This window comes from Myzus persicae, unplaced genomic scaffold (assembly GCF_001856785.1).
Source record: "Myzus persicae strain clone G006 unplaced genomic scaffold, MPER_G0061.0, whole genome shotgun sequence".
In the NCBI taxonomy this organism is placed as follows: domain Eukaryota; kingdom Metazoa; phylum Arthropoda; class Insecta; order Hemiptera; family Aphididae; genus Myzus; species Myzus persicae.
Window position 1 is genome coordinate 292,094 of NW_019104366.1, and position 17,221 is coordinate 309,314.

General features: G+C 25.9%; 1 protein-coding gene across 1 annotated transcript; it reads right to left on the reverse strand.

Moving 5' to 3' along the window:
* Positions 1 to 9,978: 9,978 nt before the first annotated feature.
* On the reverse strand, positions 9,979 to 17,194 carry LOC111041519 (major facilitator superfamily domain-containing protein 1-like). The gene is made up of 11 exons (XM_022325797.1): positions 16,507 to 17,194; positions 14,690 to 14,849; positions 14,471 to 14,621; positions 13,389 to 13,514; positions 12,539 to 12,750; positions 12,266 to 12,476; positions 11,662 to 11,875; positions 11,493 to 11,590; positions 10,959 to 11,071; positions 10,286 to 10,385; positions 9,979 to 10,198 (listed from the first exon to the last, which is right to left on the reverse strand). Exons 2-11 carry the CDS (start codon positions 14,823 to 14,825, stop codon positions 10,138 to 10,140), a joined length of 1,422 nt encoding a protein of 473 aa, XP_022181489.1. The 5' UTR covers positions 14,826 to 14,849; positions 16,507 to 17,194; the 3' UTR covers positions 9,979 to 10,137.
* Positions 17,195 to 17,221: the final 27 nt, after the last annotated feature.

The following is a 17,221-nucleotide window of genomic DNA, read 5'->3' on the forward strand; positions in this document are numbered from 1 at the left end:
AAATAAAAATATTGACAGTCAAAATATAGGTATTCCTTGGGGTTTTTCGATATTAAAGTAATAAAGTATGAAACACATAATTGATTCATCTATATTAATATTAAGTAAACCTTTTTTAATACCAATATAATATTATGTATGTAGGTATAGACTATAGGTAACTATCCATTAATTCCCGATAAGCTTCCTTGTATTATCTATACGCATGTGGCATGTCAAATACGTATTTTTCATACTTGTTAAGTGCAAAAATGAAATTAAAATATTTACTGTACATGTTTTAATTTCATGGGCGTTGATTACATTTTTGTTCATTTAACGGGTATAATAATAAAGAAAAGATTGTTCAGGTATCTATAACAACCACTGCTTTTACGCAAATTAGGTATGTCTTATTATACTCGTATTATATTGTGTAGATATATTCATAAAAACAATAATACCTTGTTGCCTGTTATTTAACTATTCTAATTTATTACAGTCAATTTCGATTCGAAAATAGCCTATACTCATAGTGCTATAAATTAGAATATACAATATTGATAAACTATACATGTAATAATTATTATTATTATGCTTAATATATTGAGCTCAAATCTCATTATTATGATTTTTATTTTCCCTGTATTAAATCGATTCTTAATTTCGTGTAAATATTTAATTTCAAATCCTGTAATGAATTCAAGTAGGTATAAGTGTAATAGTTAATACCTGGGTACTTAAGTAAGAAATGTAAATAACATAATTATACCAGTAATTTATTTATATGAACTTCAATGAAGATTACCTTTGCCGAGAATCGATGATTTTTAAATAATAAATTAATCGATCTATAATTTTATTTTATGTGAATGTGAATTTGCAATAATTGCGGTTGCTACTATAATTAATTAATTAATTTTCTAACAGTTTGAAGACACGTAATTTGTAAGTTATAAATTATAAGCATACTGACAATGCTATTCCGGACGAAAGTACTTTGAGAAAAAATTACATACCAAATATTTATAAAAGTGTAATGGGCCAAATAATAAGTGAAATCGGAAATAATTACGTTTATATAATTGCTGACGAAACGACCGATCCAAGAGGTTTGCACAGAATTTTTTTTTTTAATTTTTCATATTATAATAAAATATACTATTTTGGTTTAGGTTTGGCTATTGTAAATTAGATGGGACACCTAGTAAATCATATTTAGTTGCATGTAAAGAATTAGAATCCACAAATTATGAAACTATTTGTCAGTTTATTAATTCTTCGTTAAAAATATTTCCTGGTATTGAACAAAAAGTATTATTTTTTATTAGTGGTACTTACATGATTAAAATAGCAAAAACATTAAAAATTGTTTTACCAAAAATGATTCATACTACATGTATGGCGCACACAATCAATAGAGTTCTAGAGAAAATTCGAGAACTATATCCTGACATAAATAGATTGATAACAATGGTAATAAATTTAATATTTAAGATCTAAATATATAGTAACTTATTTCGTTTATTTTAGGAAAAAAAATACTTTCTTAAAAGCACCATCGAGAATCAATAAATATAGAAAAGAAATGCCGGGTATACCTTTACCTCCCGAACCCATTATTACAAGGTAGGGAATACATGTTTAAATGCTGCACTTTTCTATGCAAATAATTTTGAAAAATTTGGAAATGTGATTGACAGTTTAAAAGACGATACTATCTGCAGTGTGGAAAAACTGAAATAACTTGTACAAAATAGTACAGTAAAATGTGATTTAGCATTCGTAAAATTACACTTATCTGAGTTACCCATTAATCTTACAAACTTGGAAGCATCGAATAGTGAACTACTTGAAAGTATGAATATATTTAGAACAATTAAAGATATTTTAGCAAATATTCTGGCCCAGATGGAAAAAAACTAAAGACAAATTTATGTATGTAATTGAAAAAAATGAAGGGTATAAAACTATTAAATCTTACTATGAAGTCATGTCAGGTAAAAAAGATGTTAATTATTAAGATATATCGTTATTGAACTGTTTTAAGTATGCACCAATAACTATAGTGTAGACGTAGAACGTAGTTTTTCTTTGTACAAACATATTTTAAGTAATAGAAGATTTAATTTCAATGAAAATAATTTGAAAATGAATCTAATTATCAATTTTAATTTAAAAAAGTAACATTTATCTAATTTTTTTATATGACTTTTAAATTTTTATAGTGCAATTTATTATGCAATTTTTACGTATTTTTTAGTGCAATTATACAATTTTAATATGAAATGTTTGTGTGTTTTCAATGCAATTAAATCCGGTATTTAGTTATAATTAAGAGATGAAGAGTGTTATATGTAGAATGTAGGTATATAGGTACCAACTAATTACTGCAGGAGCAGGAGAACAGGCATACTACTGTTTTCTATAAGTCTGCAATCAAATTAAAAATTTACAAGGGTGCTCAAAGAATTAAAGAAATCAGGGGTAGATTGAGGGAACATTTTGGGCGTAGCTATTTGTTAAAAATTGTACATGTAATCACATTTCGTATAGGTCAAAAAACTGATTTTGATTGAAATTTGTCTTATAATATACTCAGATTATGCAACTATTGCTACCATCGTAAAAAATCTATCCCTAGTATATTTGGTAGAATTATAAATAGAAAGGGGTAATTAAATTTGAATCAAGGTGTTGAAAATCAATGGGCTTTTTCTCATAAACTAGTGTTATAATTTAAATGTAGGTACCTACTGACACAATGTAAGGAAGACGTACTCATGCCATCATGGCTCAAGTTGTTTTGTTTATCAATAAACTTACGTTAATCTGGCGTAAGTTGAAGAGCTTAATGCATTTTTGGGTGTGCCGTGGCTTATAGGTATAGTATAATAATATTATACTGGAAGAAAATCGATAGAATTTAACCGTAATGTATAATATCTACGTGACTACGTTTCGTGTCTAATAATGACTCGAATAATAAATAATTATCGGTGGTATAGCATATAGTTTTATTATTACTTGAAATTCTAATTTTTTGGCTAATGTATTCACATATGGGAATCGTATAACATTATACAGGGGAGCTAACATTGTAAAATAGTAACCTATACATAGATTTTTTATTTAAAACATTGTTGCAATAAAATTACATAACTTAATATAGATAACATATTACTTAAAATGTTTGCTTCAATATATAGGTACAGTCAAATGTCAATAGATATACGGAGTGATTCACCAAGCATGATCATTGCTCATCTCCATTTTTTCCGTTAATAATTTATAATTCTAAATTTTGGGAATTTTTAAGGAAGTAAGCCTACTCACATAAAATTATTTAGATTTGTATCGAACTTTAAAAAGTATCCTAGCTGTATAAATAAAAAGTAAAGGCATATTTTTTTCAAATGAATACCAACTTTGGAATATTTTGATCTGGGGCGTCATTTGAGGTACTCAGTGAAGGTATACGTTTGAGTACTTATTCCATATCATCACTTTTGGCCCACTGGGGACAGCCAAATTTAAGACTTAAGGCAGTGTACAATAGTTAAGAACGAAATACAAATTAATTAATTAGTTATACCTGGAGAGTGCAAGAATGGCTTTTTGAATAATAATGATATCAAAAAATTCCCCTCTCTTAATCATCAAGGGTAAATTGAATCAAAGCGTTATGTCGTCTAACCTCGTATTAATTGAGTCAACTAGTCATTAATAATGTAAAATATTTCGAAAAAATGTAGAGGCCTGCTCGATATAATGAGTATTCCAAAAAAAATTAAAATAACGACCCTGATTTTGATACATCTAAATAAAAATTTAAACGAGTAGCTTATAAGAGTTATTAGAATGTATATACTCAGCACCATTTATGGTCCATAATCCTTATTGTAAATTGATGGAACTTTAAAGTCCAAGCCAAAAAAAAATTCTTATTGAATTACATACTAGTATGCAACGATTTTAAGTAGGTATAGCCCGACAGTACTTCGATCTATACCCCATATTTTACCAGAAAAAATGATCATTGAAAAAAATGACAGTTATCATAGTAATTAGTAACAAACAAACGTGATTTTTTTGATAAGTGATTATTTTTTAGTAAACACGATTTTGAAGTTGATTTTTTTCAAAATTATTATTTAATGTTTTAATACATTTAGGCATGCAGTTATTTTTTATGTGCAAGTAATACATTACAAATAATGTTTTACTATAACTTTAAGTGCTCTAGTAAAGTTGAGCTAGATATTAAATGCTATTTACTAATCGGGACTTTGAAGTCCCGTCAGGGATTACAGTGACGAAGTGAGCGACGCAGGCGGTGGAAGTACAATATGCAACTCAAAACTAATAGTTCATACATTGCATAGGAGTAGAATGGGGGGAGGCTAAGGGGCTTTGACCTCCTCAGAATTTTTTTTAGCTGTACCTTGTGGGGAATTGAAAAATGTTTTAGATTCATCTCTCACTTTAAAGACTTCGTAATTTTCATAACATCCTGTATGTACAAGCTGTATCATATTATTTGGAGGACAATCATTTGAATCAAAATTATATGTAAATTCTGACTTATTCTTTACAGTTTGTTGGTTACATAAAAGATTATGAAGGCAGAAGGCGTACGCAGATAGAACGAGAAGATCAGCAGTTTGTGTTTTCAGTGGAATTGGAGAGTACAAAACTGTGAATACCTGACTTAGAAGTCTATAACTATTTTCTGTAGTTATTCTTGCCCGTGAAAGACGATAGTTAAAAATTTTTTTCCCACAATTATTTCTAGACTTAATTTTTGACAGTGCCTTATAGTTTCTATGCCTTAATACGGCCCTGCCTGGAAATTACATCGTCTGAAAATGTATTGGAAGTGCTTCTTGAATACTTTGAACACTGAGATTTAAAACTATCTCTCCCAAACATTAGGTTTCTTAATCATTTAAATACTGAACACTACAAGACTGTATTAGCAAATGAGTAATAAAGCACTGTGCCTAGGCCTTAGGGCCTACGATAGTGTTAATCCGGGCCTGCTTCCAGGCGTCAATCCGATTTTTCAAATCAAAGGTACAGAACTTATACTGAACGAGGTAATTTCTGACATGATATCAAATAAATTTGTATTATCAGTTGTGACTTGTAATTAATTAACAGTTCATATATGATAAAATTAAAATTAATTTAATTTGTAATACTTATTATTAAATGCCATAATACTAATTATTTGTTTCGAACAAATAATAAAAAAAATACTAAGCAAAAGTACCTGCCTAAGTATAATTTAGTAATAATTCTTAATCGCCTAAATTTACTTGGACCTTGGTTATAACTTATAAAATATACCTTAAATTATTATGAATCCTAAACAAAACGAAACTACTTTTGAAACAAATTTTGACACCATTAAAATTAATGCATGTTTTTTAGTGGTTTTTGGGAACTTGATTCTTTGATCAATCTCTAATAATTGTTGAGAGCGCTAAGTGTATTGTAATGAGAACAATTATTTTCAGAAGACAGATTTAGAACAAGATTTAAAAAATAATGTCCCAAATCAACATCTTAATTTTCAAAAAATCAAATATCAAATAATTCACTTTTTCCAAAATACAATAAAAGGTAATTTTGTGCTAGGTGGTTTAAAATATTTACCTGGCTTCATTAATGACAATGATAATATGTACACTTAAGATGTATTAATTATATTTACTTTATCTATTTCAAATTTAAAGGACCAACGGCAGCCAACTGAGCAGCCAATATGTCTGGAAAATTGAATGGTGCTAAAAGATTAATAAAATTGAAAATGTTAAATCAAAAAGTTGTTTTCACATTGTAGTAATCATTCATTGGATTTGGCATTACAAGAAGTTATTCAAAAAAATAGGTAGTGGTATGTGTGATAAATACACACAATATTTTCACTATGGTCAAAGATGTATCAAATGCTATTCACAAATCTACTAAAAGAAAAAAAATGTATGAAAATATTCTATTAGAATTAGGTAGTATACAACAGAACCTACTTCCATTTTGTCCAACTAGAATGTTTGTAAGGGTTAAAAGTTGAACAAGATTTTTAGATAACTATAGCAGAGTTTAAAAAAACATTAGATGAAATTCTTTGTGGGAGTGTGTGTGTATCAGATGATAGAAAATCAACACTAAGAGTATAATATGTCAAAAAATTTAAAAAATTTAAGACAATATTTTTTTTACTATCTCAAAACATATTTTTTGACCAGTAAAACAATTGGCAAAAGTGTTACAAAATCCTAAATTCTATGCATCTGATTTAATGAAAGCTGCAAATACATTAAAGAAAACACTTTCATCATTCAGAACTAATGAAGATTTTGAAATAGATTTTTAATACCGTGAATTTACATGCTGAAGTATATGAATTAGAACCACTTGACAACACCATAAGCATCCAAATACCACCAAATCGTCTACAATATACAAATAATAACCCTCCAACAAAATTATCATCAATTTGAAAATTGAATAAAGATATATTTGAAATAATTCACTATTTAACAAATTAAATTGATAGACATTAAACATTGTAATAAACAAGGTCTAAAAAACTTAGTTAAATTAGAAAACAAACTTATAGATAAAAACATAAAAACTTACCGAGAACTTACAAATTGTTTAAATAATATGAGTGATGATTTTGATATAAAAAAGCTTCATTCACAACTTATTATGTTACCATCTATAGTACATACTATCGTCAGTATTTCAGATCTTATCAACAATTTGGGAAATGAATATTTAAAAGTAAAAAATTCTTTGTTTTCTGAAATCACCGAAATTATTAAATTAATTTTAAAGATAACAGTATCTGCAGCGAAAGCTGAGCATTCTCTTAGTGCATTGAAAAGACTAAAAACATATTTAAGGTCCACAATGACCCATAAGAGAATAACTTACCTCATGATTTTGCATGTCCATGAGTCTATAACAGAAAAATGTGATTTGAAGTTAATCACTGAGGAATTTGTTTCAAGAACAACAGAAAGAATATCAACATTTGGAAATATTTAATATTTAATAATACCTAACCTTTACTGTAAGGTTGTTATATTTTATTATTTTAATATAGCTCCAGGTTGACCTAACTCATGGCTTTATAGCTTTAATTATTTTATTTTTGTTCTTAACTATTGAGAACTAATGTATTAAGTACCTACCTAATTTTATTTTTTGTTTTGCTTCAATATTGTACACTTAAGTTTTATCAATATTTTATTAATAATTCTTACGTCATTACTATCGTATGTACGTTGAAAAATATATTTAGTACGGGTTTCTAATTGTCTATTATCAAAAACAACCATTTTTATATACATAATATGTATGTCGGTATGTATACTTAGATCTGTATTTAGGCTTTCAATGTTTTTCCTCCCTTATGAAAAATTGTTCCTGTGCCACTAGGCATCCATCAATTGTTAAACAAACTACAGTAACCCCAGCATCCTTTAAAAGATTCAAGCGTGTTTAGTAAGCTCAACTTTTTGTGAACCATTTAAATTAGATACTAGGAAACACCCAATAGGTATTTTCCAATATTCATTAAAACTAGACATTCTTTAGCTTTTTCAAAATTATCATTATCTTTATTATTTCTTAGATCCATTTCACCGTAATAATTTGTTCCATCAAATTTCGCCCAGCATTAAACTGGATCAGTATAAAATTGTACTTTTAAAGCAATCATCAAGCACTCTTTAGTATATACATAGTATAGAGATTAGTTAGCTATGTTGTGACGGCTGAGCACACCAAGTTCATGATAAATGTAATTTTACATTGATACATGTTAAAGTTTAAGTGTTTAAGTATTTAAATTTTGAACTTAAAGAAGTGAATTTTAGTATATTTAACAGTTAATACAGGTAACAATATTTTATTAATTATTATTTATTATCATATTGTATTGCTAAGGTACTCGCAATAAAATGTAATGATGAAAAATGAAGATTAAAATAAAATTTTGGTTTCAGAACTTTCAACTTATGATGGGTATTTCAAAAAATTACCTTACTGTACCTAATTTGTCTTATATATTGTATTAAATGATTAATTTATTCAGTGTTTAGTATTTGAACAAATAATAAAATAGGACAAATTATATTCGCACAATGTTTTTATTTTATATATTATCTATTACAGGTAAATATAATTTGTATTTTGAATTTTCGACCAACAAAGTCTTATCACCAATAGTATATAATAGTAATCTTATAATTTAGTATACATTTTTAATTCAATTCAAGCAAATCATTTACTTCTTAATGAGAGCACCAATTAGGTACTTCTATGCAAAACTATAGATTAAAAATTAAAAATATAGACTTATAGGTAGTCATTTATATAATATCACTACACATCTATACTATGTTATAGTTTAAAACGCATAACACATAAGTAACATAATTAAAACTCATCACATAATAATATAATAATTATAATATTATAATTAACACAATAAAACTTAAAATAGAAAAAAGGAATGACAAAAATAATATGTTATTTAATAATTATAGGTAACACATATTCAACTGGTGTATGAAAATTGATGTGCTAGTGTTTAAAACATTATATAACAATGAGGTACTTTGCACATATTGTTTTCTTATACATAAATGTTGTACAGACTTTTGATTACATGGTATTAGTATAAAAATAATAACAATCTAAAGTAGAGGACCCCAAACTGTGGGTAGTGATTTTTTTTGTTAGTGGGTTGTGTTATAGTTTTTAATAATAAATTTATAGACATGTGTTTTTATTACTTTTTGATGATGTTTAAATTTAGTTGTCTCATTAATCATTATATGCAAATTTACTGCGACCATGTCAATACAACGCAATAAGATTAGTAGTGATTGAAAAGATAACAATTTATCGTTATAATAAATTTTTTGATAAAAATTTTAAAATAAAATGTACCGTTCTTCAATTCAAAATGATTCTTTTTTTAAAATGCATTATTTATTATTTGTAGGTAACAGCAAAAAAAGTCATTGATATTATTGTGGGCCTCTAAAATTTCAATAATTTAAATAGGTTGTACCATAACAATTTTGGAAAACTCGGATCTAAAATCTTGAAATATTAGACCAAATTATAATAATTTGTTTTAATTAATGAAAACTCAATTTTTATCATGTTCTTTGCATAAAAATGTTTTATATTAAAATGGTAAAAGTATTATGAAATAGATTTTTTGATTATGTTTTACAGCTGAAGTTTCTAACACGCGACTTATTTCAGAATAATTATTTATTTCTTTTCTTTTTTTAAATAACATTTTTCTTAAGCTTATAATAGAGGAGCAGAAAAGTACTGCAAATTGTATCATCGTGGTATTATTGTAGTATTAGTAATAATAAACAAATATCTAAATACATTTTCCAAAGTTACCACGATTAGAAAACTAGAAATAAAACTAGAAATATAATTTCAAATTAAAATGTAAGGAATTAAAAATAAAAATGTCTATAATTGAATTTTAACATACTGAGTTTATGTTAAAATAAAAAATGTTCACACAAGGAGTTGTTGATCAACAGTAATATAATATTTTATAATTGCTTTTATAATGTCATATATTTATATATATATTTTATATTATATTATAAAAACTTTAAATAAATAAATATTTTAGTCAATGATTAATGAGAAAATTGTATGCTCACTTATGTAAATAATCTAAAGAATAGTCAATTAAAGAAGCCCAAGTCAAGACGCTAGTTTGTTATCATACACCATACAATTATACTAGTATAAAATTAACAGGAATGGATAGCTTTGTAATAATATAATAGACAGATAAACATTTAAAAAATCCAGTTTGATGTATTTAAAATTAAAAAAAATAAATAAAATTTTAAAATAATTAGTCTTCTATGCTTAAAAAAATCATACTGTTTATATTTATAATTTATATATGCTACATGCATACAGTATTAAGTATTAATTTAATATAATTTGGTTTATGAGTATATTTGTTACACAAATATGATATTTATAAATCAGTATAAGTTGTGATTTATTTACTTAAGGATAACATATTGTTGAAAGATTAATTTCTTGCATATATAAAAATGAACTTAAAAAAGTTAAGGTTAATATTTAGTCTTCAGTATAGTTGTCATTATTGTGTAAAAGATTTTGTTTTTCCGGGCAAGGAGTTCTATAACAAAAAAAAAAAAATTTAGTTTAATAAAAGCTCACAATAATATAAATTAAAAATTTCAAGAGGAAAAAAATGGTTCATTACTTGTTTGATTCAAGTCGATTTCTTTGTTTAATACTCATATTTAATATTCCATTATTCATTGAATCAAATGTCCATAGAACAGCAGTCAGCAACAGAGCAGCTAAAATTATATAGGTTAATTAGAAATAATAAACAAAATTAAAAAATAACTGTTTTATTTACCCGTATTGGTAATACGGGAATCATAGCATTCTTGTTTAAAATAATCGTTTACATAACAAATTAAGTTTAATGGGTAAATTGTATGTAATCAAAATGTAATGGAAAAAACTTATTAGTAATATAAGTTCACGTTATTAACTTGAAATATAGGAATATTATTTAATTAAATTAATCTATTCTAGTATTAATCTTATTAATTTCTGTTTGAAAATATAAAATAAAAGATTTTAAATGTGTATAGAAATTTAAAACAATTATAAAGTAAATGTTTTAAAGTGTATAGTTATTTTCGATTTTTATAATTAACCACTAAGAACTTATGAATACGTTTAATATAATTGATAGCCCAAACGTATTAGAGAACATTTAAGATAAAAACAACACAACCTAATAATTTATTGTGTACAGACATACAGTTATGTAAACCCAAACTGGTTTATTAATACATAATTAGTAAAAATATATATTTTTTCACAGGGTTATTTCCTGTGATAAGTAAAAAAATATTTACCTGATAATAAAAGACAGAAAAATAATTCAACCATATAGTAACCTTCTGCATCAACTATTATACCGCTTAACAGAGCAACAACAGCAAGACCAAGATTTTCAACAGATTGTGCTCTATAAATCAAAAAAATAAAATAAGAAATCAAAACACTTGTATTTGTAATTATTGACTAAAATAATTTTTTTTTCTAAATAAAAACAGAATTACTTTTTTCTTGATAATATGGTTTATCAAGATTAAAATTGAAAAAATTGTTTGTTTTCCTTAATATTTTATTGTTTAACACAATATATAAGATTTTGCTTTGAGTTTAAAATTAAATTAACATTTGAATAAAAAATTTTAGTTGAGTTACAAACAAATTAAATTTATATCTAAATGTTATCAACAATTTATAATGATTTGGTAATATGTTTAATTTAAACATTTTTTTATTTCACAAATGTCCCCCTTATATTTCTTAAATAAACACTAAACAGACACAATAAGCGTCACAAACTAGCATAAGTATGTTATAATAAAAAAAACACTTGCATGCCATATGCTGTTCCCATTTGATGTTCAGGAATAACCATTGCAATCAGAGGCCACAATGCACTTGCCAACATTGAATAAGATAATCCCATTGTGAACTAAAAGTAATTTTAAATAAAATTAATTTAATGCATATTTTAGGTTTAAAATAAATGTTAAATTTTCATACCATGGCAATATACGGATTTACAAATGAAAATGCCAAGAACATGTGCGCAACCAAGGTACCAAGAATTGATACAAATACCCAAAATAGATTTCTACCAGTTTTATCAATGACTAAACCAAGTCCTGGTGCACATATAGATGATATGATGTAAATAATCCCATTAATCAAATTGGCTGAATCAGGTGAAAAGTTGTACTTTTTTTCAAAGAATACTCTAGAAAATAAACATAATAAGATATCTAATCATAACAATTATTAGATAGTTTAATGTTTTACTTAAAAAATAAACAAAATTTGTTTAGTTATACAATATTAAATCAAAACTGGAAGTTAAATCATTATAAGAAGTTATTCATTCAAAAGTACATGCAACGGAATTTTGTCAATATGGATTCAGATATAATTTTTAAAATGTAGCCATTTAAACTAAAACCAGAAGTGTGATTATTTAAAAATTAACCATAACATAAGCTCAATTATTTTGAATTACAGAAATAACATATTGAAATAAATAACTCAATATCAATGATTTAACTTTTTGTGAAGTAGTATTTTATTAATCATAATACTATTTCAAATAAATAAAATAATATAATCATCTTACTTTCCTAATGCAACAAATGGAAAAATTGATGTGTAGTAGAAGACAATAATGAATGTAACTAGCCAAAATACTTTTGGAAAGTATCGCACATCAGACATTTTTACAACTTCAGTAGCATCAGGTGTTTTTCGGTTAAGTAGTTTTTCGGCTCTTTTATCTTGCCAAGCAAGTAATAAGGCGCTTACCAATGATAAGACGCAGGTTAAGCTTGCTAATGAACAAAATAAAAATTAATAGATTTCTGTAAGGTTATGATTATTATCAAATACATACCAACTAACAAAACAATTGATAAACATTGATAGTTAGGGACATTTATTTGTTTTTTTACATATCTATATAATGGTTCCATAACTATGAAATTGACTGTTGAACCAACTCTGGCAAAACTTATTTGAAATCCAAACACCATATTAAGTTCTTTTCCTTTAAACCACAATACTGCATAGTTGTTTTGAGCAACAGCCAATGATTCTCCACCAATTCTGTGTTAATAAAACATATTTTAACATTAAAATTAATGTATGACTTGCATGAAATAATATATATAGGAGTATTACACTAATAAAAATCAGTTAGTTTAATATTCACACAAAATTTTATATCATTTAATTTTAAGGTAAATTATGCAAATTGGTGTCACTCCACAAAGAGCAAGTTAATTGTAAAAAAAACTTGTTTAATGTAAATTTTATTTAAAATTGAGCATGAAAAAATTTAGTTCATTATTGCAGAAATAATAGATTTGATATATTAATGGTGGTCACTAAATTATTAAGCTATATTTATAATTAAGCATAAAAATCTAAAAATCTATTTATTTTATACTTTTTAACTTTGTTTCATAGCATGTTTAAATATCTACACTATTTTAATTTATAAACAGAAAGCCCAAATTTAATTACAACATAATTTGTGCAATATAAAATTTAACTTTTTAATAGATGAATTTTTGAAATACACAATTTATTAATAATTATAGTTTATCCTTCTTCAGCAGATTTATTCGAACAATTCCAACGTTAAGTTATTTAATGTATTCAATTAGTTCTTTATTTAAAATACAAAGGTTTTTCAAATAATATTATCCAACTATCATAATATAATACTAAAATATAATCACCCAAATATTAGACGGCCAAGTATCATAATCCAGAGGGCATTCAAATATGCTCCAGCAGCAAATACTATTTGACCAAGAACAACCAACAATGCGTAGATGACCGTACCTAAACGTATTCCAAAAACACTAAAAACATTTATATTTAAGATTTAGTAATTATATTTAAATTAATATATCATGTCATAAATGTATGGGAATTAATAAGACAAAAATTTACCGAAGTAAGTTAAGCTTTATAATTTTAAATATGGTCTTGCAATTAGAATATAATACTCAAGACATATCTTAAAAGTTAATCAAATTCAATTTAACCTTCATGTATTCCATACAAAAGTTTTGATATAAAAAAAATATGTGTATGAATATAAAATGCACATATTATAAAAACATTAATGAAATATCAACAAGAATTGTTTATTATTTAAATTTATATACATTATAAATTTAAATGAAATGTACTATTAGCATACAGTACTTTTGTGTATAAATATATTTACACTATTTAAGTAAGTACTGGAAAATGAAAAATAAATTGTTTTTCTTTCTGTAAATTACTGACGTCACAATGATTCAAGTATCTTAAGAGGACGTTATACTCGCATGTGTTGTCTCCGTCTTACAAGAGTGTAACTTATCAAATTTTATGTTCAGCAGATCATGTTTATCTCAGTTAGCTTAAAAATTAGAGTGAATTTGACCGCTTATTAAAATTAAAGCTACGCTTATTACGGATGGATAGTGGGCTTTTTATTATATTTTAATTTTAAAGAGATTTATGAGTATTTAAAAATTGTAAATAGTTTGCACAACTTAAAATACTCATAACTCTCTTTAAAATTAAAATATAATAATAAGCTCATGAAAAGCTGCCTGTAATAAGCTCACCTTTAATTTTAATAAGAGGTCAATTCACTCTAATTTTTAACCTAACTGAGCTAAACGTGATCTGCTGAAGTTAAAATTTAGTATGTTACGCACTCGTGAGACGGAGACAACACATGCAGGTATAATGTCCTCTTAAGATAAATATTAGTTGCAAATGAATCAATATTAAACATATTACAAAATTATAAACTTCAAACCTGTCAATTAAAAATCCACCAATGAAACACATTACAACATTCGGCCAAGAATACCACGAATACAAATAGACAAATTGTGAGGTTGTTAAGTTCATGTCTTGAGTAAAATTATCTTGTAATGCTCCAGGATTATCAAAACAAAAATATGAACCTAAAATCATACATATTATTTTTAATATTTTTCATCCTTACTATGAATACAACTAAATAAATATTTACCGAATCCAATTAAACACATTAAAAATAATGCTATAAGTCGTTGAAAAATGTGACTTGGATGTGTCCATGTTACTTTACAGTCATCTTCGTGGTTGTGTGTTATTTCAGACGACGATGTTGGGTGACTTTCCTCCATTTTTAAATTGTTGAAATTAAGTAACTGAAAATTTTAAAATTAATTACTTTATTTAGATAAATTATATCAACTAATTAAATAATTAACATGTATTTATAAATTATAAGACTTTAAAAACCTATCATAGTTCTTATTCATATAGTCTCTGACAGATGCTCACATGTGTTATCTCTATCATACAAATATACAACATAATAAATTTGTAAAAAACTAAAATCTTGTGTTGTTAATCTAAATATTACAATAAATTGACAGTATTTCAAATTTAAAGATTTATAACAGTGTTATTTTGTTGGCTTTTTTATTTTATTTTATTTAAAAGCAAGTTATGAGCACTAGATATTTTTACTTTACCTACTTATAACTCAATTTAAAGTTAAAATATCAACAAAAAAAATACAACAAATAAATACAGATAGTATTATTACAGGGTTATTACCTTTATATTGAATGACCTATTAGTCAATATTTAATTTTTGTCTGTATACAACCCACTTTTTAAAAATGTATCTTAAGAAAATTGTTTTTCTTTGCTCAATCATAACTTACATTCTGCGCTTTAATTTTACCAAGAATTAAAAATAAACATGTATCAAAACAATTTGTATTGAGTGTTTTTAAATTAAGTATAGTTTTAATAAATCTTAATTTGTTTTAGTAAGATATAAAACAATAATACTTAATCAAGTACACAAATATTTTATTTTTTAGTAAAACAAATGCTCTGATGTTTATTGTTAATATAGGCATTTAAAAATTCGCAATTAGTTGTATAATGTTAAGTTGTTGATATTTATATGTTGTGTAATTAGTAGTAGTTTTCTTGTACCTATTTAGTACCGAATATGAGAAATGTAATTTTCAGAGATTTCTAGTAATATTAAATAATTTTTTTTATATCAGATACCTTAAAAAAAATTTAAACAGAATATTAAAAATAATAAAACCAATAAGGCCACAAATAAATAATATTGGTTTCTTTTTTTTCTATAATATTATTTTATATTAATTTATTCTCATTGTCATTTCACAGTAAAAAGCACAGAACATGAGACCTCCTCTGAACTGGCATTACGCTGTGTCCAACGTGACGCTGCGAAAAAGAAAACAGCTTGTATTTCGTCGCTAGCTTGGGCAACAAACATCATAGTCAGGATAGAATTCGCTCGCATTCTTCGCGTTCACGTTGAATACAGCATAAGGCTCCATCATCTGCGCCAGTTGTTGCACCACTGTACGTTAATATGTATGCAATACATATTATAATTAAACATACTTAATATATTATAAACTCAGTTATATATAATTCAGTGCACCAATATTATTAATATATATAATATAAATGTAATTATTATTAAGTTCTAATACCTATGACCTAATTTGGATAACATTTGTTATTTTAGTAATTTTTAAACAAAATTTAATGAAAATGTTTAATTTATTCTCAACTTACAAATATATATTAATTTTTTGTTAGTACTGCTTGTAATTATTTAACCATTTAGATAATTAATGTATATGGTCCATTATTAATTAATTTAATTATAAATGACGACTCAATTATAAAATATTAGAACAAAAACAACTGATATATTAAAAAATTATAAACGAGCGACCTCACACACTGTTAATGGTCATAAGTAATAAGTAATAACATTCAACACAAAATGAATCAACTAACCTTTTTCGTTGCAATCTGTACTTTAGACCGTCCAATTGGCCATAATATTATAAATTGGTTAAAAGAATGACGACGATTTTTCGGCCGTCTGTTGTGGGCAAAGAATGATCAAATGGTGTTATATCGTGTGCGGGTGGTGTACAGTGGAAAATAATGAACGTCCAATAATAATAATAATAATAATAATAATAATGTTCGTGCTACGTTACGCGACAACGGGGGAGTTTTAAACTAATAAATAAAAGGCCTTTGTTATACTATTCTCTATCAGTGGAATGTTTACAACACCATAGGGGACAAAAAGAAAATACAAGACACAGCCATATGTACAATAATATTATTATTATTATTCGACATGCACATTTCGTATCACAAAGGCATTATCAGTGAAGGTCTTCTTTGATAGCGTATGGCGGTCTGTGTAGCAGCTGTGGCATCGTCGTGAGTGTGCATTACCTATTTTAAGAGTGGTAGCTGAGAGGCAACTGGTGCCTAATTAGATTGTTAACTAAGTAGTGATCGTCCGTGAAGCGAAGTTCCGCCATTTTATCTGAGGCCAGATGTATTGAGGGGATAGGGGGCCGACAGTTATTTTAGCCAAAACAAACCAATATTTTGTCTATCACACTTACCGACCTAGTAGTATGATAATACTTTTTAGAACTGATTTGAATTTGTTATGATGTCTACTTGAGATCGGTCAGTCTACTTTTCC